The 26,617-nt window shown below is 48.0% G+C and overlaps 1 protein-coding gene across 9 annotated transcripts in view; it reads left to right on the forward strand.

Moving 5' to 3' along the window:
- The first annotated feature begins 3,218 nt into the window (after positions 1–3,218).
- SETD4 (SET domain containing 4) overlaps positions 3,219–26,617 on the forward strand; it is a 29,453-nt gene continuing 6,054 nt past the window's right edge. For 2 of the 9 annotated variants that reach the window (XR_009551705.1, XR_009551706.1), the window contains exons 1-7: positions 3,251–3,344; positions 5,614–5,793; positions 11,434–11,529; positions 15,160–15,197; positions 18,421–18,509; positions 21,549–21,978; positions 24,286–24,460. Coding sequence is in view for 7 of the 9 variants with exons in the window: in XM_060198670.1 (XP_060054653.1) it covers positions 5,721–5,793; positions 11,434–11,529; positions 15,160–15,197; positions 18,421–18,509; positions 21,549–21,978; positions 24,286–24,460 (901 nt within the window). In the remaining 2 variants the exon portion in view is untranslated. Of the gene's footprint in view, positions 3,345–5,613; positions 5,794–5,820; positions 5,860–11,433; positions 11,530–15,159; positions 15,198–16,363; positions 16,518–18,420; positions 18,510–21,548; positions 21,979–24,285; positions 24,461–26,617 lie in introns of those variants that run through there. The other 7 variants (XM_007519750.3, XM_060198671.1, XM_060198670.1 and 4 more) reach the window with 6 other exon arrangements.

Below are 26,617 nucleotides of genomic sequence, written 5' to 3' on the forward strand. Positions count from 1 at the left end.
GAGAGACAGAGAGACATCTGCAGCCCAGCTCCACCGCTCGTGAAGCATGTGGGGGCCAGGGGCTTGAACCTGCAACCTTGTGCACTGCAGCCTGTGAGCTTAACCAGGTGCGCCACTGCCTGGCCCCTATGACTTATCTTTCTATCAATCTATCTATCCATCCAGATTTTTGACCATTTCCTCCCCTATGGTCCTACCTTCTCTTCCTTCCTTCCTTTTTTTTTTTTTTTTTTTTTTTAAATCATTCATAGGTTGGTTTATTGGCTAGAGATAGAAATACCAACGTGGAAGAGGTAGACAGGGAGAGAGAAAGCCGCCTGCAGGACTTACTTCTTCACCACAGGCGGAGACTGGGGCCTTGAACCTGCTCACCACTACCCAGCCCTTCTCTTCCTTTCTAAGTTACACTTATGCCTGTCACCACTTCCAAATACCCCTCCCTGTTTTTTTCCTCTTCTCTCTCTGGGTCCTGATGGAATTGGGGTTCAGAGCCCTCTGTTTATCTTCCCTCTGTCATTTCTCCCCCTCTGGGAGTCTGGACTAGAATTCTTTATGAGGTGCAGGAGATGGGAGTTCTGGCTTCTATAATTGCTTCTCTGCTGGACAAGGGAATTGTCAGGTCAATCCACCTGCAAGACTCTTTCTTTGTATCTCCCAACTTAACAGCACAGCTGGGCTTGGAAATCTGGGACAGCTGTCCATCCCCCTTCCTTCTCCATATTAAAACAAACAAACAAACCTATGTATATACACACATGCTATGCATGATGTTCAACATAAATTATATATACAATTTAACTATGCTATTTATTTATACTATAGAATTTATATTATACCAATATAAATTATATTGATTCTACACTAGATTTAACTTCAGTTATATATTAGATGATACAGATTATAGCAGGTTAAATTATAAGTATATATGTATGATTAAATTTCATTAGATGGATCTGGATCCACCTGCCAGTGCCCATGTTCAGTGGAGAAGCAATTATAGAAGCCAGAACTCCCACCTTCTGCACATCAAACAGAATTCTGGTCCAAACTCCTCCTCCCAGAGGAGGAGGACCGTTGGGGAAAGGATGTTTAGGGGGTTCTGAAACCCGATTTCATCAGGACCCTGAGAGAGACGAGGAACAAAGAAAGGACATTCACAAGTAGAAGTTGGTGTAGGTGTGACTTATAAAGGAAGAGAAGGCAGGGCCATAGGGGGGGGAAATGGGCAGAAATACAGATAGATAGATAAGATAGATAGAGAGATATAGGTAGATATAGAAATAATAACCCATATCTGTGACCTAGGGAGAAACACTGCATTTACCAAGGGAGGGAAAGTCTATTGGTGGGAATGGTGTAGAATTGTATCTGTTATCTTGTAATTTTGTAATCAACTTCAAATCACTCATGTAAAAAATGACGGAGCTGGGCTGCAATGCAGCAGGTTAAGCTCACGTGGTGTGGCGTGAAGAGCAGGAACCAGCATAACAAAGACAACATCAATAGCTACAAAAACAATAAAAAAACAACAAGGGCAACGAAAGGGAGAGTAAGTAAGTAAATATAAAATAAAAATGGCATTCGTTCAGAGATGGGAGAGGAGTGCTCTTCCTCACTCGCTATTACAACAGCCAAAGGTTCTGGAAAGCACCGTTGCTAAGTCACAAATGGTTGAGCTCTGGCAGGGCAGGCTTATTTATGGCTGTCCTTGCACAGCTCTCATTTCACCCGGGCTATTTTATTTTGTTCTATTTACACTTCCGTGCTCTCTCAGTAGGTTCAGTAAGTCCTTCTAAGGAGGGTCAGATATGGACTTTGAGGTCTGTAATCCAAGTGTGACTGAGCTTCTTGGTAAGATAAGCACTCCAAGCAATTTGCTTAATTTTGCCCAAGATAAGCTGCCTATTATGTGGGGAAGGCAAGTTCTCTTCCTGCACTACTGTGAAAGGGAGGGAGGTGTGTCAAGTGATAGCTGGGTTCAACTGTGACTGTGTCATGGTGACTCAGCATTTTGTCTTTAGTTACATTTTGAGCATTGTCTTTTGTTTCTTTCCTCCTTTTACTTTCCCCCTCTTTTCCTTTGTCACTCCCCCCCTTTCCAAAGGATATTTAATTAATTAGTTAATTAATTATATTTATTTTGGCTCCAGGGTTATTGCTGGGACTTGGTGTCTGTACTACGAATCCACTGCTCCTGGCGGCCATTCCCCCTTCCTTTTTTTCCTTCTTCTATTTTATTCGATAAGACAGAGGGGGATTGAGAAGAGTAGTTAGAGACAGAGAGAGATAGGTACCTGCAGACCTGCTTACCTCTTGTGAAGTGTCCGGGCTGCAGGCTGCAGGTGTGGGGCCGGGACTTGAACCCGGGGCCTTGCACATAGTACTATTTGTGTTTAATGGTGTTCCACCACTCAGCCCCTTTACTTATTTATTTATTTATTATTTATTTTTTAATGACCAGAGCACTGCTCAGCTCTGACTTATGGTGGTGCAGGGGATTGAACCTGGAACTTTGGAGTCTCAGGTATGAGAGTGAGTTTGCATAACCATTATGCTATCTACCCCTGCCTTACTTATTTATTTTTAATGAGATTTTATTTTAATGACATACACAGTCAGCTCGGACTTACGGTGGTGCTGGAGATTGAACCTGGGACCTCAGAGCCTCAGGTATATGTTTTTTACATAACCATTGTGCTATGTCCCCAACACTCTTCCTTTCTTCTAGTCTGCTTTTTCCACATAGATAGAAAAACATTACAGTACTGAAGCGCTTTTTTTTTTTTTTTTTCTAGTGCGGTGGGGTTGAAGTTCAAACCTGGGTCATGTGCACATTTGTTGTATCCTCTTGCATCAAGAAAATAAAACTCATGGGAGTTGGGCGGTAGTGCAGGGTGTAGGGGGAGGGGTGCAGGTTGCGGGGGAGTGGTGCATGGTGGGGGGGAAGGGTGCAGGGTGCAGGGTGCAGGGTGCAGGGGGAGGGGTGCAGGGTGCAGGGGGAGGGGAGCTGCTCTCCCTAAACTGCCCTCCAACATTGAACTTTCTCCCAATATTTGCTCATCTTTCGCAGCCCCAGTGAGCTGCACCCTCTCCCTCTTAACAGAGCCACAGTTCCGGAGGACAGATCTGACAGAGGCGAGGTGGGCGAGGCCAGATGGGGTTGGCCTCCAACAAGGTTCCGCCCCCTCCGTCTTCCCATCTCCCCCCTCCCCAGGGAGATACCTGGCGCCCGCTGGACTATTCCCAGAGGTCACGACCCCAGGGGAACTTCCGGGAGCTACTGCGCATGCGCACACCGCGCCGGCTCCGGAAAGACGCCATTGGGTCGCCTGACAACGGACTAGGTAGGTTCGTGGCGACAGGAGGGAAACCTGACGAACGCTCTGCATCTCCCTCTGCCGCCTCGGTCGGCTTCTAGAACCCATCCCGCGTTCACTTGGGGGGGTGACCCCCGGCATCGGGTCGCCACGGCCGCCGCCATCTTGGAAGCATGTGTGTGTGTGTGTGTGTGGGGGGGGGGGAGCCAAGCACTTCCGGGGCGGGGCTTCCTGTTGCCCGGGTAACGGGGCCGCGGCAATGGCGTCTCCCTGGGATCAAAACGTTTTTGGTGTCAAAAGGGAAATGTGGCTTGAGAACGCACCTTCCCTCTCCCCACCCAACACCCACTCTCGGCGCGCGGGTCGTCATCACACACTGACCCAAGAGGCCGCCATGGGTGTGGTGGAGGGGGCCGGAGTGTCGTGTGTGATGGGGACACAGGGCTGGGGTTGAGGTTGAGTCTGAGCCCCTGGATTGTGGGCCAGGGGCGGCGCCAGTCCGCTCTCCTCCTTTTTCTCCTTCTCCTTGTCCTTCTCCTTCTCCTTCTTCTCCTCCTTCTCCTCCTCCTCCTTCTCCTTCTTCCCCTTCTTCCCCTTCTTCTTCTTCCTCCTCCTCCTCCTCCTTCTTCTCCTTCTTCTTCCCCTTTTTCTTCCTCTTCTTCCCCTTCTTCTCCTCCTCCCTCCTTCTCCCTCCTCCTTCCTTCTTCTTTTCTTCTTCTTTTCTTCTTCTTCCTTCTTTTTTCTTCTTCTTCCTCTTCCTCCTCTTCCTCTTCTTCTCTCCTTCTCCTTCTCCTCCTTCTCCTCCTCCTTCTCCTTCCTCCTCTTCTTCCTCTTCCTCCTCCTCCTCCTCTTCCTCTTCCTCTTCTTCTTCCTCTTCTTCTCCTCCTCCTTCTCCTTCTCCTTCTTCTTGTTCTTCGTCTTCTTCTTCTTCCTCCTCTTCCCATTCTTCTTCTTCCTCTTCCTTTTCTTCCTCTTCCTCTTCTTCCTCCTCTTCCTCATTCTCTTCTTTCCATCCTCCTCCTCCTCCTTCTTCACCTTCTCTTTCTTCTCCTTCTTCCCCTCCCCTTCCCCTCTTCACCTTCTTTTTAATTTTAATTTGTTTATTTATAAAATGGAAACACTGACAAAAACGATAGGATAGGAGGGGCACAACTCCACACAGTTCCCACCACCAGATCTCCGTATCCCATCCCCTCCCCTGATAGCTTTCCTATTCTTTATCCCTCTGGGGAGCACGGACCCAGGGTCATTGTGGGATGCAGAAGGTGGAAGGTCTGGCTTCTGTAACTGCTTCCCCGCTGAACATGGGCATTGACAGGTGGATCCATACTCCCAGCCTGTCTCTCTCTTTCCCTAGTGGGGAAGAGCTCTGGGGAAGCGGAGCTCCAGGACACGTTGGTGGGTCGTCTGTCCAGGGAAGTCTGGTTGCCATCATGGTAGCATCTGGAACCTGGTGGCTAAAAAGAGAGTTAACATACAAAGCAGAACAAATTGTTGTCTAATCATGAACCTAAAGGCTGGAGTAGTACAGATGAAGAGTTGGGGGGGGGGTCTCCGTTTTGGAAACAGCTACCTATTGACACTTTTTTTTTTTTTTTTTTTAAATCAGTGCACTGCTCAGCTCTGGCTAATGGTTGTGCGGGGAGTTGAACCTGGGACCTCAGAGCCTCAGGCTGGGGAGTCTTTTTGTATAACCATATGCTATCTAACCCACCCTATATCTCTGGCTTATGGTGATGCAGGGGATTGAACTTGGGACCTCAGAGCCTTAGACATGAGATATTTGTCCTTAGAGATTTATTTATAAAACCACTATGCTACCAGCCTCCTGCCTCCCCCCACTGCTCAGCTCTGGCTTTTGGTACTGCAGGAGGGTGAGCCTGGGGCCTCAGAGCCTCAGGCATGAGAGTCTTTTGCAGAACCATTAGGCTGTCCACCCAGGTTGCTAATCTGTGTTTTGTGCATGACATAGCAGTATCCTATCCAAGTGGGCTATTATATTTCACCCAGTTGCATTTGTAAGATTCTGAGTTGGTTCAGTTCAAGCCAACAGAATATATGGGCTAATCCCTGTCATATGGTACAAGCTAGAAACCTTGGCTAATTTATGTTTTTTTGTTTGTTTGTTTGTTTTGCTTCCCTAATTCTAAAGAGTACATCAGAGTTTTGGCAAGAAGAAAGAAGGCAGGGTTTGCACAGAGTTTTTATTGATTATCATATACATGTCTCAGATGTGAAAGAACTTTAAGGAGATGTTTACCAAATAGTATACATTTCTATATTTCAATCCTTACAGGTACAAAACAACAACAACAACAGTGATTATCATATAGCTGGAAAGAAGGGCAGAGAAAACGCCCCTGATTTTATGCTGGACATCTTAACAGAAACTGCTACCTTAGTATGAAGAAGGGAAGAGGAAGGACAAGTCGGATCAGAAGGCAGAAGCTCTTCAGAAGTTCTGAAGCAAGAGGAGGTACAGTTGTGATTCTTTGGGAGCCAGTGATAGAAACAGGAACCCTGTGCTGATTAGTAATCACAGGTACACATAGCTGTATTCAAGGGCACATGGGCAGGATACAAAATGAACAACTCTTCAAGAATACTCTTTTTTTTTTCTTTTAAAATTGATTTATTTTATTTTTATCTATTTATTTTAATTTCTTTATTGGGAAATCAATGTTTTACAGTCGACAGTAAATACAGTACTTTGTACATGCATAATATTTCTCAGTTCTCCACATAACAATACAACCCCCACTAGGTCCTCTGTCATCCTTTTCCAGGACCTGAAATCTTCCCCCCCACCAGCCCCAGCCCCACCCCCAGAGTCTTTTACTTTGGTGCAATACACCAGCTCCAGTTCAGGTTCTACTTGTGTTTTCTCTTCTGATCTTGTTTTTCAACTTCTGCCTGAGAGTGAGATCATCCCATATTCATCCTTCTGTTTCTGACTTATTTCACTTCACAGGATTCCTTCAAGCTCCATCAAAGATGGGCTGAAAACAGTGAAATCACTATTTTTAATAGCTGAGTAGTATTCCATTGTGTATCTAGACTACAACTTGCTTCGCCACTTATCTGCTGTTGGACACCTGGGTTGCTTCCAGGTTTTGGCTATTACAAATTGTGCTGCTATGAACATGGGTATACACAAATCTTTTTGGATGGGTGTGTTGGGTTCCTTAGGATCTATCCCCAGGAGGGGAATTGCAGGATCATAGGGTAGGTCCATTTCTAGCCTTCTGAGAGTTCTCCAGACTGTTCTCCACAGAGGTTGGACCAATTGACATTCCCACCAGCAGTGCAGGAGGGTTCCTTTGACCCCACACCCTCTCCAGCATTTGCTGCTGTTACCTTTTCTGATGTGTGACATTCTCACAGGAGTGAAGTGATATCTCATTGTTGTCTTTATTTGCATTTCTCTGACAATCAAAGACTTGGAGCATTTTTTTCATGTGTTTCTCAGCCTTTTGGATCTCTTCTGTGGTGAATATTCTGTCCATGTCTTCTCCCTATTTTTGGATGGGGTCATTTGTTTTCTTGTTGAGTTTGGCAAACGTTTTATATATTTTGGTTATTAAACTCTTGTCTGATGTATGGCATGTAAAGATCTTCTCCCATTCTGTGAGGGGTCTCTTGGTTTGGGTAGTGGTTTCTTTTGCTGTGTAGAAGCTTTTGAATTTGATGTAGTCCCGTAGGTTTATACTTGCCTTAGTCTTCTTTGTAATTGGATTCGTTTCATTGAAGATGTCTTTAAAATTTATGTGGAAAAGAGTTCCGCCAATGTTTTCCTTTAAGTATCTGATAGTTTCTGGTTTAACATCCAAGTCCTTGATCCACTTGGAATTTACTTTTGTATTTGGTGAAGTATAGTGGTTCAGTTTTATTCTTCTGATGTTTCAACCCATTTTTTTCCTATACCATTTGTTGAAGAGACTCTGCTTTCCCCACTGAATAGTCTGGGCCCCTTTGTCAAAGATTAGATGTCCATAGGTGTGGGGCCTCATTTCTGGGCTCTCAGTTCTATTCCACTGGTCAGTGTGTCTATTCATGTTCCAGTACCAAGCAGTTTTGATGACAATGGCCCTATAATACAATTTGAGATCTGGGAGTCTGATTCCTCTGGTTCTGTTCTTTCTTCTCAAGATTGTTTGGCAATTCTAGGTCTTTCCTGGTTCCAGATAAACATTTGTAGCATTTGTTCTATTCTCCTAAAGAATGTGCTTGGGATCTTGATGGGGGTAGCATTAAATTTGCATATGGCTCTGGGTAGTTTATTCATTTTGATGATGTTAATTCTTCCAACCTATGAACATGGAATGTCTTTCCACTTCCTTGTGTCTTTTTTTATTTCCTTGAGTAGTGACTCAAATTTTTCAGTATACATGTCTTTCATTTCTTTTGTTAGGTATATTCTCAGATATTTTATTGTTTTTGTTGCTACTGTAAAAGGAATTTATTTCTGGATTTCATCTTCTTTTCGTTATTTTATTTTAATGAAAGAGAAGGACCAGTCTGCTTCTCAGGTCTGGCAAATGGTGGAGCTGGGTATTGAACCTGGATCCTCTGCACCAGACAGGCATGAATGTCTGATACGCTATAGCGGTGCTGTCTTCTCAAATTATATGTTCTAAATTTACAGCCCCACCTCTGCCTGCCCCATTCAGTAGAGAGAGGAAATGGAACTATACATTGATTTTAATAATTGATCATGTCTCTGTGAAGAACCCTCCACAAGGAGAGAGGCAACAGGCTGGTAAACACACAAACACCAGCTTGATGAATGGCGCCCCACCCCAGCTCGAAACTCATATTCTAGAGACCCTGTCAGATCTCATGCTGTGGATTTCCTGTCTCCAGATAGAGGGAGGGAGGGAGGGAGGGAGAGAGAGAGAGAGATGGAGAGAGAAGGATAGAGAAGATACTGCAGTGTTAAAGTTTCCTCCAGTGCAGTGAGGGTCAGGCTCAACCAAGCCTGGGCACACACACGCCAAAGCCCTGTACTCTCAGAGTGAGCTATTTTGCGGGCCTCATAGTAAGCATTTATTTATTTATTTTTAATTTCTCTACTGGGGGATTAATGTTTTACAGTCGACAGTAAATATAATAGTTTGTACATGCACAACATTTCTCAGTTTCTCACACAGCAGTACAACCCCCACTAGGTCCTCTGCCATCCTGTTCCAGGACCTGAACCCTTCCTCCCCAACCCCACCCCAGAGTCTTTTACTTTGATGCAATGCACAAACTCCAGTCCAAATTCTGACACTAAGTATTTCTCGTCTGGCTGTTTGTATTCATTCATTCTTTTACCATCTCCTTCGCCAAGATGCTAAGTGTAAGTAGTTGTTTCTCTTGACTTCTGTGAGTTGTTCCAGCAAATAATCCTATCTCAGGGAGAGGGGGGCCTGGACACCTGCAGATCTGAGAGCGGTTGTGAGCACATAGTGCAGCTGACTGCTCAGGCGGATGGGAGCTTGTCTCTTGGGACTGGATCCTCTGGCTTGAGGATGATGATGCTACCTCCAGGTAGATAGTGTCAAAGCAGCACGAAGCTGTCGGCACAGAATGACGTGGTCTGTGAAGGTCCCTGTCACAGCCGGTGCCAGAAGGGGTGTGAACGAATCAACAGCACAAAACAGGGAGTTTCTTTTTCTCTTTTTCACAGACATTGTTCCCATATTTCTTTTTCCCATTTAATGCCCACCAATTATAAGAGTACTCTTTTTAGTAGTGCCAATTTATTTTCTCTTTTTTGGAAATCCGTTTTTAAAATTTTTATTTATTGTTAAATAGGGACAGAGAGAAATTGAGAGGGGAGGGAGAGGAAGTGAGGGAAAGAGACAGACATCTGCTTCACCACTTATGAAACATATCCCCCCTGCAGGTGGGGACCGGGGGCTTGAACCTGGGTCCTTGAGCACTGTGGTGTGTGTGCTTGGCCAGCTGCGCCCGTTTTATTCCTTTCAACCCTTGTGTGAACACAGAGCTTTTTTCTCATATGACTCCTGCATTTCTGTTGCTGGTCCTGACCTCTAGCTGCCAGTAGAGAGTGTGTGTGTGTGTGTGTGTGTGTGTGTGTGTATGTGTGTGAATATAAATTCATCACTTAAAATTCATTGTCACCAAACCTCAATATGCTGTCAGTCCATGCAGAATGGTCAGTACATTTCTGTTCCTGATAAGTCTCTGAATAACATTATCTTTTCTCTAACTTATTTTTGTAAGAATGTAGTAAATAGTATAGAGCGTGCATACATGTGTTAATCAGTTTTTTGGGGAGTATTTATGAAAAATGAGTGTTTATGAGCATCTTTGAGAAGGTCATATGGTTTTTCTTTTTTTTTAATTAATTTATTATTGGATAGAGACAGAGAAATTGAGAGGGGTGGGGGAGATAGAGAGGGAGAGAGACAGATTCGTGAAGCTTTCCCCCTGCAAGTGGGGACGGGGGGCTTGAACCTGGGTCCTTGTGCACTGTAATGTGTATGTTTAACCAGGTGTGGTTTTTCTTTCTGTATTGGCATTGCTTTTGTATGTTTTTTTTTTTTTTTTTGGTCATCTCCAGGGTTATTTCTGGGGCTAGGTGCTGGCACTACAAATCCACTGCTCCTGGTGGCCTTTTTGTTTCATTTTATTGGAAAAAACAGAAATTGAGAGAGGAGGAGGAGATACGGAGAGGAAAAAAAATCGACACCTGCAGACCTGCTTTGTGAAGTGACCCCCTGCAGGTGGGGAGCCGGGGACTCAGACTGGGGTCCTTGCGCTTCATACTGTGTGTGCTCACCTAGGTGTGTCATTGCTCAGTTCCCTGTGTGTGTGTTTTAAGTCCTTTAAACATTTTTATTATGTTTGTCACCAGGGTTATCACTGTGGCCGAGTGCCTGCACAACAAATCCACTTCACTTCTCAAGGCCCTTTCTTTCTTCCCACGCCCCCTTTCTGCCTTCCTTTCCCTCCCCTCGCCTCCCCTTCCTTTCTTTCCCCTACCCGACCTTTCCCTTTCCCTCCCTTCCCCCCTCTCTCTCCCTCCTTTCCTTCTCTTCCTTTTTTCTTCCCCCCCCCCTTTTTTTTTTTCTCTTTCTGTTTGATAGTGACAGAAACTGAGAGGGAAGGGGAGATGGAGAAGGAGTGGAGACAGAGAGAGTCCTGCATCCCTGTTTCACTACCTGAACTTGGGTCTTTGCACAATACGGTATGCCACTCTGCCGGGTGCACCTCTGTCCAGCCCCTTTTAAGCTCTTAATGTTTATTTATTTTTTATTTTGTTGTTTTGTTATTGTTGCTGCTGCTGTTGTTGTCACAAGGACTCAGCCACTTCAGATTGTCCTTTAGGTAGACAGAGGCAGACAGAGGGAAGGAGGGAGAGCTGCTGCAGCACGAGAGCGCCCCCTAGCGCAGTGGGGGCCGGGCTTGGACCTATCGTCATTTACACAGTAAAGCAGACACCCTCCCAGGTGAGAGAAAATGGAGACAGAGAGAGAGAGAGAGAGAGAGAGAGAGAGGAAGAGGGGAAAGAGAGACTGACCCTAGAGAGTGCTGCTTACTTGTCTTAGCTCTGCCATAAGGTGGGAGCAAGGACTGAACGTGCAACTTCTGTGGCTTTCAGCGTGGCAGTTCTGTGCCCTAGCAGGCTGAACTGTCTCTCACCTGCCCAGGGTTGTTTCAGGTGTAGCCCATTCTGTGACCTGCCTGTGACAGCCTGCCAGAGACTTATGTGTCTTCTTTTTAAATATTTATTTATTTTCCCTTTTGTTGCCATTTTTTTTTACTGTTACTGTAGTTGTTATCATTGTTGCTGTTGATATCATCATCGTTGGCTAGGACAGAGAGAAATGGAGAGAGGAGGGGGAGACAGAGAGGGGGAGAGAAAGACAGACAGACACCTGCAGACCTGCTTCACCGCCTGGGAAGCGACTCCCCTGCAGGTGGGGAACCGGGGGCTCGAACCGGGATCCTGAACCGGGATCCTTAAGCGGGTCCTTGCGCTTTGCGCCACGTGCGCTTAACCCGCCGCGCTATCACCCGACTCCCGATTAATGTCTTTTTCAAATGGGGATTTGATTACATGGTGATTTTAATCATTGTGTTTTTTTTTGTCTCCTTTGATTAGTGACGGAGAGCCACAAGCCTGAATTTATAGAGCTCAAGAAGTGGCTGAAAGACAGGCAGTTTGAAGATACAAACTTAACTCCTGCTCGCTTCCCAGGTAAAGCCTGAGAGTCAGCGCCCCGGACTCTTCTCCCACGAGCCATGCGGGCTCAAGGGGTGGGGGCTGGGGCGGCGTGGCTCACGCAGGCGGCCTATGGTCTCTCCGGGGGCGCCCCCTTCTCTTACGCGTCTGACTTCTTCTCTCCCCTGAAGCTTTAACATTTATTTAGACTTCGCCTTTGTTCCAAAAGTCAGCCAAAGTGACTTGTGCAGAAAGATTCCAAAATGGTGAAATGAAGTGAAGTCTGGGACATGAAAAGAAAAAAACTAAGGTGAAAGCAGGGGGGGCTGTTACTGCTCGGAGCGGAGTGAGGAGATCGTAGGAGAGACGGGCTCGTAATGAGGAGATCGTAGGAGAGACGGGCTCCCAGGAAGCAGGACGCCTAATACTCATGAGCGGCCGTAGGGTGGTTTGTCGGGACTTTCAAACCCTGCAGACAGGTGGCATTAGTCCAGTGCTCAAGTGAGTCAAAGTAGCTCTGTTCCTCCCTCCCTCCTTTCCTTTCCTTTCCTTCCTTCCTTCCTTCCTTCCTTCCTTCTTTAATTGCCCCCAGGGTTACTGCTGTGGCTTGGTGCCGGCACTATGAATCCACTACTCCCAGCAGCCAACTTTTTTTTTCTATCTATTATACTGGACATAACAGAGAGACTTTCAGAGGGGTGGGGGGATAGGGAGAGAGACAGATGCTTGCGGCCCTGCTTCACCACTCACGAAGCTTCCTCCCTGCAGGTGGGGAGAGGGGATTTGCACCTGGGTCCTTGTGTGAGCTGCTATGTGTACTTAACTGGTTGTGCCACTGCCTGCCCCCCCCACAGTCACTGTCTAAGGGAGGGGTAGCCGGGGGGGGGGGGGGGGCGGTGCCTGTTGGCCCGCAGGTGACAATGAGGAGAGGACTCCATGGAGCCCTCAGCAAATGACGCTTTGTCAGCCGGGCTGCAGCTGTTCCCCTCAGGTGTCTGAGGAGGAGAGGAGCCTTCACCCGTCACCTGAGCAGAGTGGGTTAGAATTCTCTTCCGGGAGTTGAACTCGTCACAGAGGCCAGGTTAACGTGAGGCCATCTGGGCCTTCCGGGAGGATCTTCAGTAGCAGGACGTTGTTTCTGGCAGTGAGAGGTCTGTAATAAGTTTTCACCAAACCTCAGTAGGCTACTTCCTACCTTGCCGTTGTGTCTGGAATGAGACGAAAGGACGTGCAGGGTAGTGTGGGCTCCTTTCTCTTTATTGCTACCAGGGTTGTGTCAGGCCTTGGTGCCGGCACTACCAATCCACGGCTCCCTGCAGCCATTCTCTTTGTTACTGGACAGGACAGAGAGAAGTTGAGACGGGAGGAGGAAGGAGATAGAGAGGGGAAGAGAGAAAGAGAGAGAAGCACCTGCAGCCCTGCTCCACCAGTGGAGAAGCGTCCCTGCCGTGTCGTTTGCGCCGGGCTGGCTTCACGGGCGGGAGACAGATGACCGGGGACTCATGGCTGGGCTGTAGGCAGTATCTCTTTATTCATGCAGGACGCAGCCCAATCTAAGACGAGCCGAGCTAAACTCAAGTACCGTAAAACTCACAATGCTGTCTTTATATATACTTGCCAAGTAGGGTGGAAACAGGATGTGACATAGAGAGGGTGGAGAGAAAAGTGACTGGTGACAATCAGAGTGTGACAAGGAGAGGATCAGGGTGTGACAAGGAGAGGGGGTGGAGCAAAGACATATCATAAAACAGTGGGGATTGAACCAATGCCCTGGAGGGAGGGTGGTGCTTGTTAACAGCGGTTATGTAAATAGAATGAAGTGATTATGTAAATAGAATAGTGTTAAGCAGGGGGGATTTAAACCAAATGAAACAGAAGGGGTCTCATGCATACCAACAGTGCCGCAGGTGGGAAGTACAGGCTCGAATCCCAGTCCCTGTGCCGGTCCTTGCACTTAGTACTGTGTGCGCTTCACCAGGTGTGACCCGGCCTGGCCCCCTGGGCTGTTTTCCGATAGGGAACACTGTATTATATGATAGACACACAAGGACAGGGCTGGGCGTAGCGCAGCGCAGCGGGTTAAGCACATGGTACAAACTGCAAGGAGCGGTGTAAGGATCCCGGTTTGCGCCCCCGGCTCCCCACCTATATGTGTGTGTGTGTGTGTGTGGGGGGTCACTTCACAAGCAGTAAAGCAGGTCTGCAGGTGTGTCTGCCTTTCTCTGTACTCTCTGTCTTCCCCTCCGCTTGGTTTCTCTCTGTCCTAGCCAACAGCAAGACAGCAATGGCAATAACAACAAGGGCAACAACAATGGGAAAAAATGACCTTCAGGAGCAGTGGATTGGTAATGCAGGCATGGAGCCCCAGCAGTCACCCCGGAGGCAGAATACATAAACAAATAAATAAACAAACCTCTAAAAATAAACAGTGAGAGTAGCAGGTGTGTATAAAGCCAGTGAGCTTGGGGCTGGACTCTGAAGCTGAATCTGCGCTGTTATCTGGGTTCTCAGGCAAGGAGACGGGACACGCCAAGGCTGGGATGCAGGAAACCGTGTTTATTCTGCCGGCAGACCCAGCTGGGCTCACGTCCACAGGAGACTGGGCCCCCAGCACCATGGCGCTGCCCTCTTATACAGCTATCAGTTTTCCCACAGTCATTCCCAGCAACAAGCGTCACGGGACTGTTTCTGTTGTGCATACAGAGAGTACACCTTGTCTGGGTGGTCAGCAGACTCCTGGGCAGAAGGAGCAGATTCTAAGGCCAGCGGCCAAGGCCACTTGGGTGACAGCAGCTGAAAGCCCTGTTTGTGTGGGGTGGAGGGGGATATTGCTGCCAACTGTGTTTTTCTTCCTTTTTATTTTTTCCCCAGAGTTTCTCTCTTTTTAAAATTTTATCAGTGACTTAATTTACAAACTTATGAGATAACAGAGGTGTGATTTCACTGCGTTCCCACCACCAGAGTTCTGTGTCCCATTCTTACCACTGGAAACTATTGTAGTATTTCTCTCAAGGTCACACAGATAGGGGCTGACTGGCTTCTGTAACTTTCTGTCTGTATTTATATATAGTTGCCCATTTTATCTATGGTCCTGTCTTCTTCTCTTCCTTTCTAAGCCGCACCTATTAACTATTTCCAAATGTCTTTCCGCTTTTTCCTCTTCTCTCTCTGGTTCCTGATGGAAGTGGTGCTCAGAGCCCTCTGTGCATCTTCTAATACTTCTCTAGGAGTCTGGACCAAAATTCTTTATGGGGAGCAGAAAGTGGGAAGGTCTGGCTTCTGTAATTGCTTCTCTGCTGGACGTGGGTGTTGGCAGGTGGGTCCTATCCCCATAGCCTGTTTCAGTCTTTCCCTAGTGGGGAGGTTCAGGACACACTGGTGAGGTCGTCTGCCCAGGGAAGTCTCAGTGCAGTTTCCTTTAACTCTTGCTTTTCTCTTTAAAAATCAACCCTTGCTTGCCGCTGCTTCAGGGACTGTAAATTCCGTGGAGGTTGGGACATTTTCTAGACCAGATTCTAGACCTTGTGTCCCCCCATCCATCCATCCCAAGCTACTCAGCTTACTGTACCTTAGCTGTTTGTTCACACTTTGGGTTCAAAACAGCCTCTTAACTGGGGCCTTGGAGAAACAGCAGGATTGACCCCTTTTCTGCCTTTGTGTTTGCAGGCACAGGAAGAGGGCTTATGAGCAGAGCACCCCTGCAGGTGAGCCTATCTCTCCATCCTTGAAACTTGGTCGAGATCTTGCTCCTTTGTGGTTCCAAGCCAGTGATTAAAAATTTTTTTCTTCAGGCATTTTTCATTTACCTAAACAGTGGGTTTGAATCCAGTCCTGCTAGGATTCCGCTTGCTGCCTTTAAGAGACAATCCGTCATGACCAGTGCTTAGAGAGGGGGCCACGTTTTATTTTGCTCTCATGTCAGTGAGCCAGGATGGGGTACCTGGACTGGTGTGGATGTGCCGTGGCTGTGAGAGCCCAGCCTCCTTCCAGCCCTCTCGCCACATGCTGGAGGGAGCAGGCCCGACCCCTGTAGCTCCAGAGGGGTCATTCCTGGAGCTGGGACACCATACGGTGGAGCCGGGGGGCAGGTGGTGATGCATCTGGGTAAGTGTTCACATTATAGTGCACAGGGACCCGGGTTCAGGCTCCTGATCCCCACCTGGAGGAAGAGAGCTCCATGAGTGGTGTCTCTGTCCCCCTCACCTTCTCTGTCTTTCCCTGTCCTCTCAGTTTCTGTCGCTACCCAATAATAAATTTAAAAAACTTATAAATAAAAGAAAAATCATAAAGTATACATAATAAAATGTACCATTCTAGCTTTTTGAATTCACTTATATTAAGTACACTTACTTTATTGTATATTATTTTTATTTATTTATTTTAAATTTTGTTTTGATATTTATTCATTCCCTTTTGTTTTATGGTTGTAGTTATTATTTTGTTGTTGTTGGACAGGACAGAGAGAAATGGAGAGAGGAGGGGAAGACAGAGAGGGGGAGAGAAAGACAGACACCTGCAGACCTGCTTCACCGCCTGTGAAGCGACTCCCCTGCAGGTGGGGAGCCGGGGGCTCGAACCAGGATCCTTACGCCAGCACTTGCGCTTTGCGCCATATGCGCTTAACCTTCTGCACTACCGCCCGACTCCCATACATGTCCTTTTTTAAGTGTGACTTTCTCACTGAACTTTCTGGACATTGAACCATTTTACACATAGTGAAATGCTCAGCCCATCACTGTCCAGTTTGACAAGCTTTCATGATGGGGAGAATTATCCAAATCAAGACACCGAATACTTTATTAAACGTCTTTTTTAAAAACCAGAACACCATAGTTGGTGGAGTAGGAAAGGACTGGAGTGATTTTTCTAGCTTCATCTCATGTTACAGCTGAGGAAATCAGAACTTAATCCCAACCATCAAAAGAAAAACAGAGCTTTAGCTTCTGAGAACAGAAAGGCGGTTCTACAGGCAAAGAAGGAAGGGGTGGACCAGATAGGCATGGTATCTGGTGACTGGACGTGAAGTGAGGGACACGGTGCCACATACACAGTTGTCAACGTGAGAAGCTGCACGCCTGAAGTCTGTGCAGCGCTGTGACGTGGTTTTACCTCAGTTTAAAAAAGAAAAGGAGTTAACTCAGAAGGTCGGGGCGAAGGCTTGAACCTGGGTCCTCGCACATGGTTATTACTTGTGCTCACTCGAGCATGCCGTGCCCCCTGGCCCCTTCTAGTCTGAAACTCAAATCAACTTGGACGTCCAGTGTGAAGAGAGCGACCTCTCATGTTGGGCTTCTTGGCGCTCTCCGTGCCTCTGGTGTCTGTTACTGGAGGGCTGGACTGTGCTGGTGGTAAATCGGCCCTTGCTGAGTGAGCGCAGAGCTGCTTGGCTCGGCTCCTGTGGAGATTAGGCCTTGCCTGGAATGGATGTCATTGGGCATGTTTTTACTTTCTCACTGAATAGAATTGGGGCGGGGAAGGGGTGTACTTCCTGCCCATTTTCTGTGGGAAGGATTGTACCCTGACTTAACAAAGTGAAGGAGCAAAGTATTGAGTTGTCAGCGTGTTGCAAAGATTGACTGGTGTGAGTGCTAGCCAGATCATTCTCATTTCTTTTTTTTCCTTCCTTCCTTCCTTCCTTCCTTCCTTCCTTCCTTCCTTCCTTCCTTTTTTTCCTTCATCCCTCCCCCACCTTCTTCCTCTATCCTTTCCTTCCTTCATTTGATCCAATTGGTGCTGGGGCTCAAACCCAAGGCCACATTCATGAATTGCTTGCCCTCTACCACTGAGCTACACCCCACCCCCTAGAATTCTTTTTTTATTGTTTAATTATTATTATTATTCTTACTGCTCAACTCTGGCTTATGGTGGTGTGGGGGATTGAACTTGGGACTTTGGAGCATCAGGCATGAGAGTCTCTTTGCATAACCATTATGCTTTCTGTCCCTCCCCGCCACCACCACCCTAGAGCTCTTGTTAATGCTTGGCCCTGGAGCAGTCTTGGCCTTGAGAACAGTCCATTGGTGCAGTCCTCGGTGGTCTGTGGTCTGCTTGTTGTGGTTTTCATAAATTTTTTTTTGTTATTAGAAGCTTGTAAGATGAGACTTTGTAGTTCCACACCTCCCCACCACCAGAGCTCCGTGTCCCCACCTTCCCAGAGATGACCACTGTAATTGTCACAGGGCTTACAGTTTGCTTGCCTCTGCTTTGTTTGGAGTTTTGTTTTGGTAAGTTCGAATCAGTTCTCCAGATTCCACGTATGAGTGAAAACCACCCGGCAGTTGTCTTTCATCGTAAATATCATCACCTCTAGTTCCATCCACTCTGTCCCAAAGGACACAACGTCATGTTTTTTGACTGCAGAGTAGTATTCCATGGAGTCTGTATCCCGTGACTTCTTTAGCCAGTCATCTGTGGCTGGGCATTGAGGCTACTTCTGGCATGAGAGTCTCTTTGCATAACCATTGTGCTTTCTATCCCTCCCTGCCACAATCTTTGGCGATTGTGGAGAACGCAGCTGTGAACACGGGGCTGCCTGTGTCCCTTCGAATTAGTGTTTGAGTGTGTGCTGGATAGACGCCCTAGAGCGGGTGAGCTGGGTCACAAGATACTTTCATTTTTATCTGGTCAAGGACTCTCCACACCATTTCCAGAGGGGCTGCATCCCCCCAGCAATGGCGCAGAGTTCCCTCTTCTCCACAGCCTCCCCAACACCTGTCATTCTCTCGGCCGTGAGATGGACTCTCAGTGCACTTTCAATTTGCATCTCTCTAATGAGATGGGAAGTGGAGCGTTTCTTCATGTGTCTGTGGGCCAGCGTGTCTCTTCTCTAGAAAACTGTCTGTCTAGTTCTGGAGCCTCCGTCGAGCCCACACTCATGGGTCCTTCCCAAAGCATGGGTGTTCTAAACTATGTTTTCTCTTTGGTAAGGAGGGACAGACGATTATCTCGCTGCCCGAGAGCTGCCTGCTCACCACGGAGACAGTGATGCGAAGCTACTTAGGGCCGTACATTGCCAAGTAAGTGACCACACCCGTGCTGACCTCCAGCTTCCCCAGTTCGTCAGAGTTTGACTGCTGGCGGGTGTGTGGTTTCCTGCCTCAGGTCTCAACCCTAATGATCCGAAAGGTCTGCTCTGCTCTCTCAGGTTTGCTGTGAACGGGATTTTCAGCGCTTTGAACAGGTTGATGGGCATGTTGCTCTAAGTCCTGACCTGTGGGAACTGAACCTGGGCGTCAGCAGGGCGAGATGGCAGCCAAGTCCACAGCTCCACAGCTGGTGATGTTTTAAAATGTCACACCAGCTGATAATGCTGGACAAAACTCATACACTGTTCACATCGCTCTTTCACCTGCGTGTGTCTCTTCTTCTTCTTCTCCTCCTCCTCCTCCTCCTTCTTCTCCTTTTAAAAAATTTAATTAGTGACTTAATGTTGATTTACAGAATTACAAGATAAGGGGTATAATTCCACACCATTCCCACCCCCAGAGCTCTGTGTCCCCATTCCCTCCATTGGAAACTGCAGTGGTTCTCCCAAGGTCACAGATACGGTTGACTATGATTATTATCTATAATTATCTACATTTGCCCTCCCTTTTTTAAAAAAATATTTTAATATTTATTTATTTATTTACTTATTCTCTTTTGTTGCCCTTGTTTTATTGTTGTAGTTATTGTTGTTGTTGATGTCATCGTTGTTGGATAGGACAGAGAAATGGAGAGAGGAGAGAAAGACGGACACCTGCAGACCTGCTTCACCACCTGTGAAGCGACTCCCCTGCAAGTAGGCAGCCAGAGGCTCGAACTGGGATCCTTACGCCGGTCCTTGTGCCTTCCACCATGTGCGCTTAACCCGCCGCGCTACCGCCTTACACCCGCCCTCCCTTTTTTTAATGGATACAGACAGAGACATCGAGAGGGAAAACTGGAGACAGAGAGGGAGAAACAGCAACACCTGCAGACCCACTTCGCGTATATCAGCCCTCTTGCAAACAACAACAACAACAACAACAACAAACCCGTGACGGGGAGGGGGTGACACACTGTAATATCAGCCAGAAATTAACCTCAACTCCATGGAAGGCTCCGTACCAAACAGAACAAATTCTTTCAAAATGTTAACAGTTCTCAGGAGTTGGAGAATAATTCAAGCAAGTACAAGGGTAAAAATGAGAAGCAGCCAGGCCCAAGCCCCTCCCCACCTGCAGGGAGGAAGCTCACTGGCCTGAGTAGAAGCAAATACGCTTTTGTGGAGAATATCTTATGTAGTCTTCTGAAGATGTAAGTAGAACCACTGTGCAGCTCTAGTTTATGATGATGGAGGGGGGATTGAACGTGGGACTTGGGTGCCTCAGGCATGAGCGTCTCTTTGCATAACCATTATGCTATCTACCCCCCCCCCCCATGTGAACTTTGAAGGATACATTCATGCAGGGTAAGATCCTCTCAGTGCTAGCACATTAAAAACAAATGTATAATTTGCAACAGTGTGGAGTTGTTAGGAATAAAAGAGAGGGAGGGGGAATAGCATAATCTTTATGCAAACAGACTCTACTGCCTGAGACTCCAAGGACCCAGGTTCAGTCCCCCACACCACCATAAGCCAGAGCTGAGCAGTGCTCAGCTAAGTAAGTAAGTAAATAAATAAATAAGAAAAGAAGAAAGAATAAAAGTTTGGGGACTGTACCAAGTATATAGTGAACACAGTCTTCTAAGTTAGTGTCTGGTAATAGAACTTTCTGGACTGATGGAAACGTCCCCTCTCTGGACACCAATGTGGTAACTGCTATGAACCACACACGACCAATGAACCCTTGAAGTGTGTCCTGTGTAACGGAGGAATTGAATTTTCAGTTATCATTTAAGTCATCACAGTGGAAATAACGTACCCGGTGGTTACTTTATGGCACAGAGCAGGTCAAGGTTCTTTTCATCCATCTCTTCCCCCCCACCCCCCCTTTTTAAGCCATGTGTCCTTATCCAAGGGGGACAAGGAGATGTCTAGCAAAACCTTTTTTTTATGCCTCCAGGGTTCTCACTGGGGCTCGGTGCCTGTACTATGAATCTACTGCTCCTGGAGCCCACTTTTTCCATTTTGTTGCTGTTGTTACTATTGTTGCTATTGTTGTTGTTGGATAGGACAGAGAGACATGGAGAGAGGAGGGGAAGACAGAGGGGGAGAGAAAGACAGACACCTGCAGACCTGCTTCACTACCTCTGAAGTGACCTCCCTGCAGGTGGGGAGCCAGGGGCTCGAACCAGGATCCTTACGCGGGTCCTTGTGCTTTATGCCATGTGCACTTAACCTGCTGTGCTACCGCCTGACTCCCTACCACAGGTTTTTTTTTTTAGCCACTCATTTATCCTTGGACATGTGGGTTGCTTCTGCATCTTGACTATTACAAATGGTGCTGCTGTGAACATAGGTACGTAGGTGCATCTGACAGGCATTTTTGTCTCCTTTGGGTAGACCCTCCAGAGAGAAATCCAGCAAAGACTATTATGTGACAGGACAGAGAGGAATTGACAGGGGAGGGAGACTAGAGAGGGGGAGAGAAAGAGTGATACCTGCAGACCTGCTTCACCGCCTGGGAAGGTGGGGAGCCGGGGGCTCGAACCCTGGTCCTTGTGCATGGTGCTACAGGCGCTTCACCAGGTGTGCCACCACCTGGCCCCCCTCGGCAGAAACCTTTAGACTGGAGAACCAGTTCTTCTGCCAGCAGGCCACGAAGTCAGAACCTGTGTCAGTGAGTCAGTTCTTGCGGCTCGGGCAGGTTCCTCCGTGTACTCCCGAGGGGGGTGTTTGAGAAAGGAGGACCGTTGGCTCGCACCACGTTAATCGGCCCCTGCATCATCCTAGGGCCAAACTCAGAGCCTCACGCTCGGTGGTCCGGCAGCTTGCCCCCTTGCCGTGCCGCCCCCTGGGCCATGTGTGCCGACCGTCTGGCCGCGGTGCCTCAGTGAGCAGGACAGACCCCTGGGACATCTGCTGTGTCGCTGTTGCCCTGTCTGTGTTTTTGCAGAGCAGGTAATCCCTGCACTCTGGCTTTTCCTCAAAGGTGGCGGCCTCGCCCATCTCCCCTGCTGGCTCTGTGCACCTTTCTCGTCTCCGAGAGGCATGCGGGGTCGCGATCTCCCTGGAAGCCTTACCTGGACACCTTACCGAAGGCCTACACCTGCCCCGTTTGCTTGGAGCCAGCAGTGCTGGGTCTTCTTCCCAAACCTTTGCAAGCCAAGACCGAGGAGCAAAAAGCCCGCGTGCAGGAGCTCTGGGCTTCCTCTCGAGGCTTCCTGTCTTCCCTGCAGCCTCTGTTTGCCGAGGCTGTGGACAGCGTCTTCAGCCGCGGCGCCCTTCTGTGGGCATGGTGCACGGTCAACACCAGGGCCGTGTACTGGGAGCGCCCGCCGAGCCCGTGCTTTGCGGCAGAACCCGACACCTGTGCGCTGGCCCCTTACCTGGACCTGCTCAATCACAGCCCGGACGTCCAGGTGAGACATGGCCAAGGGGCGCGTGCTCTGCCTCAAGAGGCACCTGTGGGGCCCGTGAGCTGAAGCACAGGGAGAGGCATATGCTTCTGCAAAAGGCTCTCCTGCTGAGCCTCTGAGGTCCCAGGTTCCGTCTCCAGCACCACCAACAGCCAGAGCTGAGCAGGGCTCTGGTTCTCTCACGGTCTGTCTCCCCTCCCCTCCCCTCCCCTCCCCTCCCCTCCCCTCCCCTCCCCTCCCCTCCCCTCCCCTCCCCTCCCCTCCCCTCCCCTCCCCTCCTCTCCCTTTCCTTACCTTTTCTTTCCTTTTCTTTCCCTCACCAGGGTTTTCACTGGGACTTTCTACCAACAAGACAACAGGGTTTTTAAAATTTTATATTTGTTTATTATTGGATAGAGACAGAAATTGAGGTGGGGAGATAGAAAGGGAAAGAGACAGACAGACATATGCAACCCTGTTTCACCACTTCATGAAGCTTCCCCCTGCAGGGATTGAACCTGGGTCCTTGTGCACTGCAGTGTGCGTTTAGCCAGGTGTGCCACGGCCTGGCCCCCGTCTTTTGTCATTTTTTTCTCTCTTTCTTTCTTTCTCTCTCTCTTTCTTTCTTAAATTGGATAGGATGGAGAGAAATTGAGAGGGGAGGGGGATGTAGGCAGAGAGAGAGCAAGAGAGACCTGCAGACCTGCTTCACCATTCCTGAAGTCTCCCCTGCAGGTGGGGAATGGAAGCCCAGCCCCCTGCACCTGGTAACATGGGCACCACCACCTGGCCCTGTACGTCTTTCTCTCTGCATCCTTCTCATCTACATCAGTAAATATGACGGGAAGAGAAAGGTGTAGCCGGCTGCAGGCTGGCCCACCTGCGTCAGGTCGAGTCTGCCTTTCTCCTCCTCCCCCATGGTCTGAACTAGCACCTTGCCTCCCCCCAGCCCCCACCACGGCCTCCGAGCCCTTTCTCCTTGTAGAATGAGGACCAGAGTCTAGCTTGCTCTTCTCACTCGGTGGCATCACTGGCACATTTAGCATTGCTGTGATCACTGACTGCCTTGCTCCTTCTCCCTGGCAGCCTGGGAGGGCTGGGCCGTGGCCTCTCTGTAACTCCAGTCCTCGGTCCAGCCTGGCACAGAGCAGCTGTTGAAAACACACTAACTGTGGGGAAAAGGAGTCTGGGACATCACTGGAGAATCCTGCGTGGAGAGACAGTCACAGACATGTCTCCAGCCCTTCCTTCTGCCCTGTGGCATGCCAGGAGAAGAGTTTTTCCCTCCTCCTCCTCCTTCTCCTCCTCCTTTCTTTAATGAGATTTTTTTTTTTTTGTCTTTATATAATTTGATTGCACAGAGAAAAATTGAGAGGGGAAGAAGACAGGGATGGAGAGAGGCAACAGTGACCCTCCATCAGCGCTTCACCGCTTGTGGAGTTTCCCGTCTGTGGCCTGAGGCCTTGAACTGAGGCCCTTGTGTGCGGTAATATGTATGATCCGCAGGGTGTGCCACTGTCCAGCTCCTGGCTGAAATTATAACCAGAGCACAGGCTTTTTTTTTTTTTAAATTAATTTTATTAGTGACAATATTGGTTTACAAAATTACCGAGGTACAACTCCACAGCGTACCCACCCCCAGAGCTCTGTGTCCCCATTCCGCCCATTGGAAACTGCAGTGGTTCTCCCAAGGTCCCACATCTGAGTCGGCTATTGTTTCCATAACTGTATTTATATAGATTTGCCCATTGTTTCTACGGCCCTGCCTTCTCTTTCTAAGAAGTCACACCGCCACGTGTTACTACTTGTGAGTGTCCCTCCTTTTTTCCTCTTCTCTGTCTGAGTCCTGATGGAATTGGGGTTCAGAGCCCTCTAGTCATCTTTCCTCTAATATTTCTCCCCCTCTGGGAGTATGGGCCAGACTTCTTTTTAGGGTACAGAAGGTGGGAGGTCTGGCTTCTGTCGTTGCTTCTCCACTGGACATGGGTGTTGGCGGGTGGATCCACACCCCCAGCCTGTCTCTGTCTCTCCCTACTGGGGCAGGGCTCCGGGGAGGTGGGGCTCCAGGACACATGGGTGAGGTCGTCTGCCCAGGGGAGTCAGGATGAAATCATAGTAGCATCCACAACACGGTGGCTGAAAGGTGGTAAGATATAAAGCAGGACAAAATGTTTGATAGAAGCCAGAAAGAAGCGGTAGAGCAGATGAGACTAGGCATCTTAGGGTGGCCAGAAGCTGGGAAGTCTGTTTTAGTTATGTTCTGTGGGGAGTCTGTTTTTATGCTTTTATTGTACAAAATCCCAAAAAACCATTAACAATCCCCCTTTCTAGGTAAAAGCCGCATTTAATGAAGAAACCCGCTGTTACGAAATCCGGGCGGCTTCGAGTTGCAGGAAGTATGAAGAGGTGTTCATCTGCTACGGGCCCCACGACAACCACCGACTGCTTCTGGAGTATGGGTTTGTGTCCGCCCGGAACCCCCATGCTTGTGTTTATGTCTCCAAAGGTGGGAGTCCTCTTTGTTCTGGTCCTCAAGAGGCTGGGGTCCGCCCTCTCCCTTGCCAGTCTAGGTGGTGATTAAATGGCAAGGCCACAAAATTAATATCACTTATTTCATCTTAGGTAGGCCGGACTGGATTGCTGTTACCTCTGTACTTTCAGGATTATTGAAATAAGACAAATACACCGTGATTGATACTGACGATGAGAACCGAGAAGAGTTTGATTCCATTAGGTCAGACAGCAGGATGGGTGAGACAGGCAGCTGCTACGGAAATAAATATACTATTCGGTGGAGGGAAATGGGAGATTTCTGCTGGGACATCTTTTTCCTTTCTGTCACTCAAGCAGAGTAGGTCTGGAGGGCAGAACGTGCCCACTGTGTGTGTGTGACGCCGAGTGCTAGACGTGCGCAGTGCTTGCCTCCAGGGTCAATGCCACGATGACATACTGTCAGCTACATTTATGTTCCACTGGCGGCCCACTCACTCACCGTCACCACTGGCGTTACCATTTTTTTTTTTAGAATATTTATTTAGCTTTGTAAAAACTCCAAATAGAGTATTAGAAAGGGAGACAGATTCCACCACCCCCTCTTTTTTTTTTTTGCGTTATCACTGGGGCTCATAGCCTACATAACAAACCCACCATTCCCAGCAGCCATTTTTTAAAAAAAATTATGTATTTATTTTTATTATTGTAGTTGTTGTTATTGATGTTGTCATTGTTGGATAGAGCAGAGAGAAATAGAGGAGAGGAAGACAGAGAGGGAGGGAGAAAGATAGACACCTACAGGCCTGCTTCACTGCCTGTTGTGTGAAGTGACCCTCCTGCAGGTGGGGAGCCGGGGGCTCGAACCGGGATCCTTAGTCAGTCCTTACGCTTTGCGCCACACACGTGTGCTTAACCCACTGCACTACCGCCCGACTCCCATTTTTTTTCCCCTTTGTTGCCCTTGTTGTTTTATCATTGTTGTGGTTATTATTATTGTTGTTATTGATGTCATTGTTGCTGGATAGGACAGAGAGAAATGGAGGAGGGGAAAACGGGGGGGGGGGAGAGATACCTGCAGACTTGCTTCACTACCTGTGAAGCGACTCCCCTGCAGGTGGGAATCTGGGGGCTCAAACTGGGATCCTTAACGCCAGTCTTGCTCTTCACACCACGTGCGCTTAACCCGCCGCACTACTGCCTGACTCTGCCGGCAGCCATTATTTTAAGATTTTCTTGTTCTTTTTTTCATGATAGGACAGAGAGAAATGGAGAGTGGAGGGAGGAGATAGATGGGGAGAGAGAGGCTTCACCCTTGTAGGTGGGGACCGGGAGCGTGAACTCAGACCCTTGCATGGAGTGACATATTCACGCAACTGGGCGCCACTGCAGCTCTGATGTAAGCTTAAGTGAAACAAGCGGCGATCCTGTTCCACTCAGTGGACAGAATTAGAATATCATTTTTCAGAACAAAACAAAAACAAGGAAAAAAAATAGCTCAGTGCTGGGCCCTACTGGGTCCCTTAGAAAGGCTGTGAGATTAGCTTCATATTTTCAGAACAGCTTTAATGTTGATGACTGTGGAAGGTTGACTTGTCTGACGGTGCTAATACACTCTGCATTTTAGTCACGCCTACGTTTGAAATGTAAAATGAACTTTTTTTTGCCTTTGCTGGGTCTTTATCACTCCAGACTAATTTTTTTTTTTTTGCCTTTTTTTTTTTTTTTTCAGCTAGAGAGGGACAGAGGCAGTGAGACAGGGAAAGAGCGCAGTATTGAAGCTTCCACTGTGGTGAGCGCTGGGCTCAAACACTGGGTCACATGCATGGCAAAGCAAATACCCTGTCTGGAGGGGCTATTTTTCTGCCCTAAAATATAGAACTTCTAATTTTTTTAAATATTTATTTATTTATTTTCCTTTTTGGTTGCCTTTGTTTTTTATTATTGTTATAGTTATTGTTGTTACTGATGTCATCATCGTTGAATAGGACAGAGAGAAATGGAGAGAGGAGGGGAAGACAGAGAAGGGGAGAGAAAGACAGACACCTGCAGACCTACTTCACCACCTGTGAAGTGACTCCCCTGCAGGTGGGGAGCCAGGGACTCAAACCGGGATCCTTAAGCCAGTCCTTGTGCTTAGCGCCACCTGCGCTTAACCCACTGTGCTACTGCC

Source organism: Erinaceus europaeus, chromosome 9, assembly GCF_950295315.1.
Source record: "Erinaceus europaeus chromosome 9, mEriEur2.1, whole genome shotgun sequence".
Lineage (NCBI taxonomy): Eukaryota > Metazoa > Chordata > Mammalia > Eulipotyphla > Erinaceidae > Erinaceus > Erinaceus europaeus.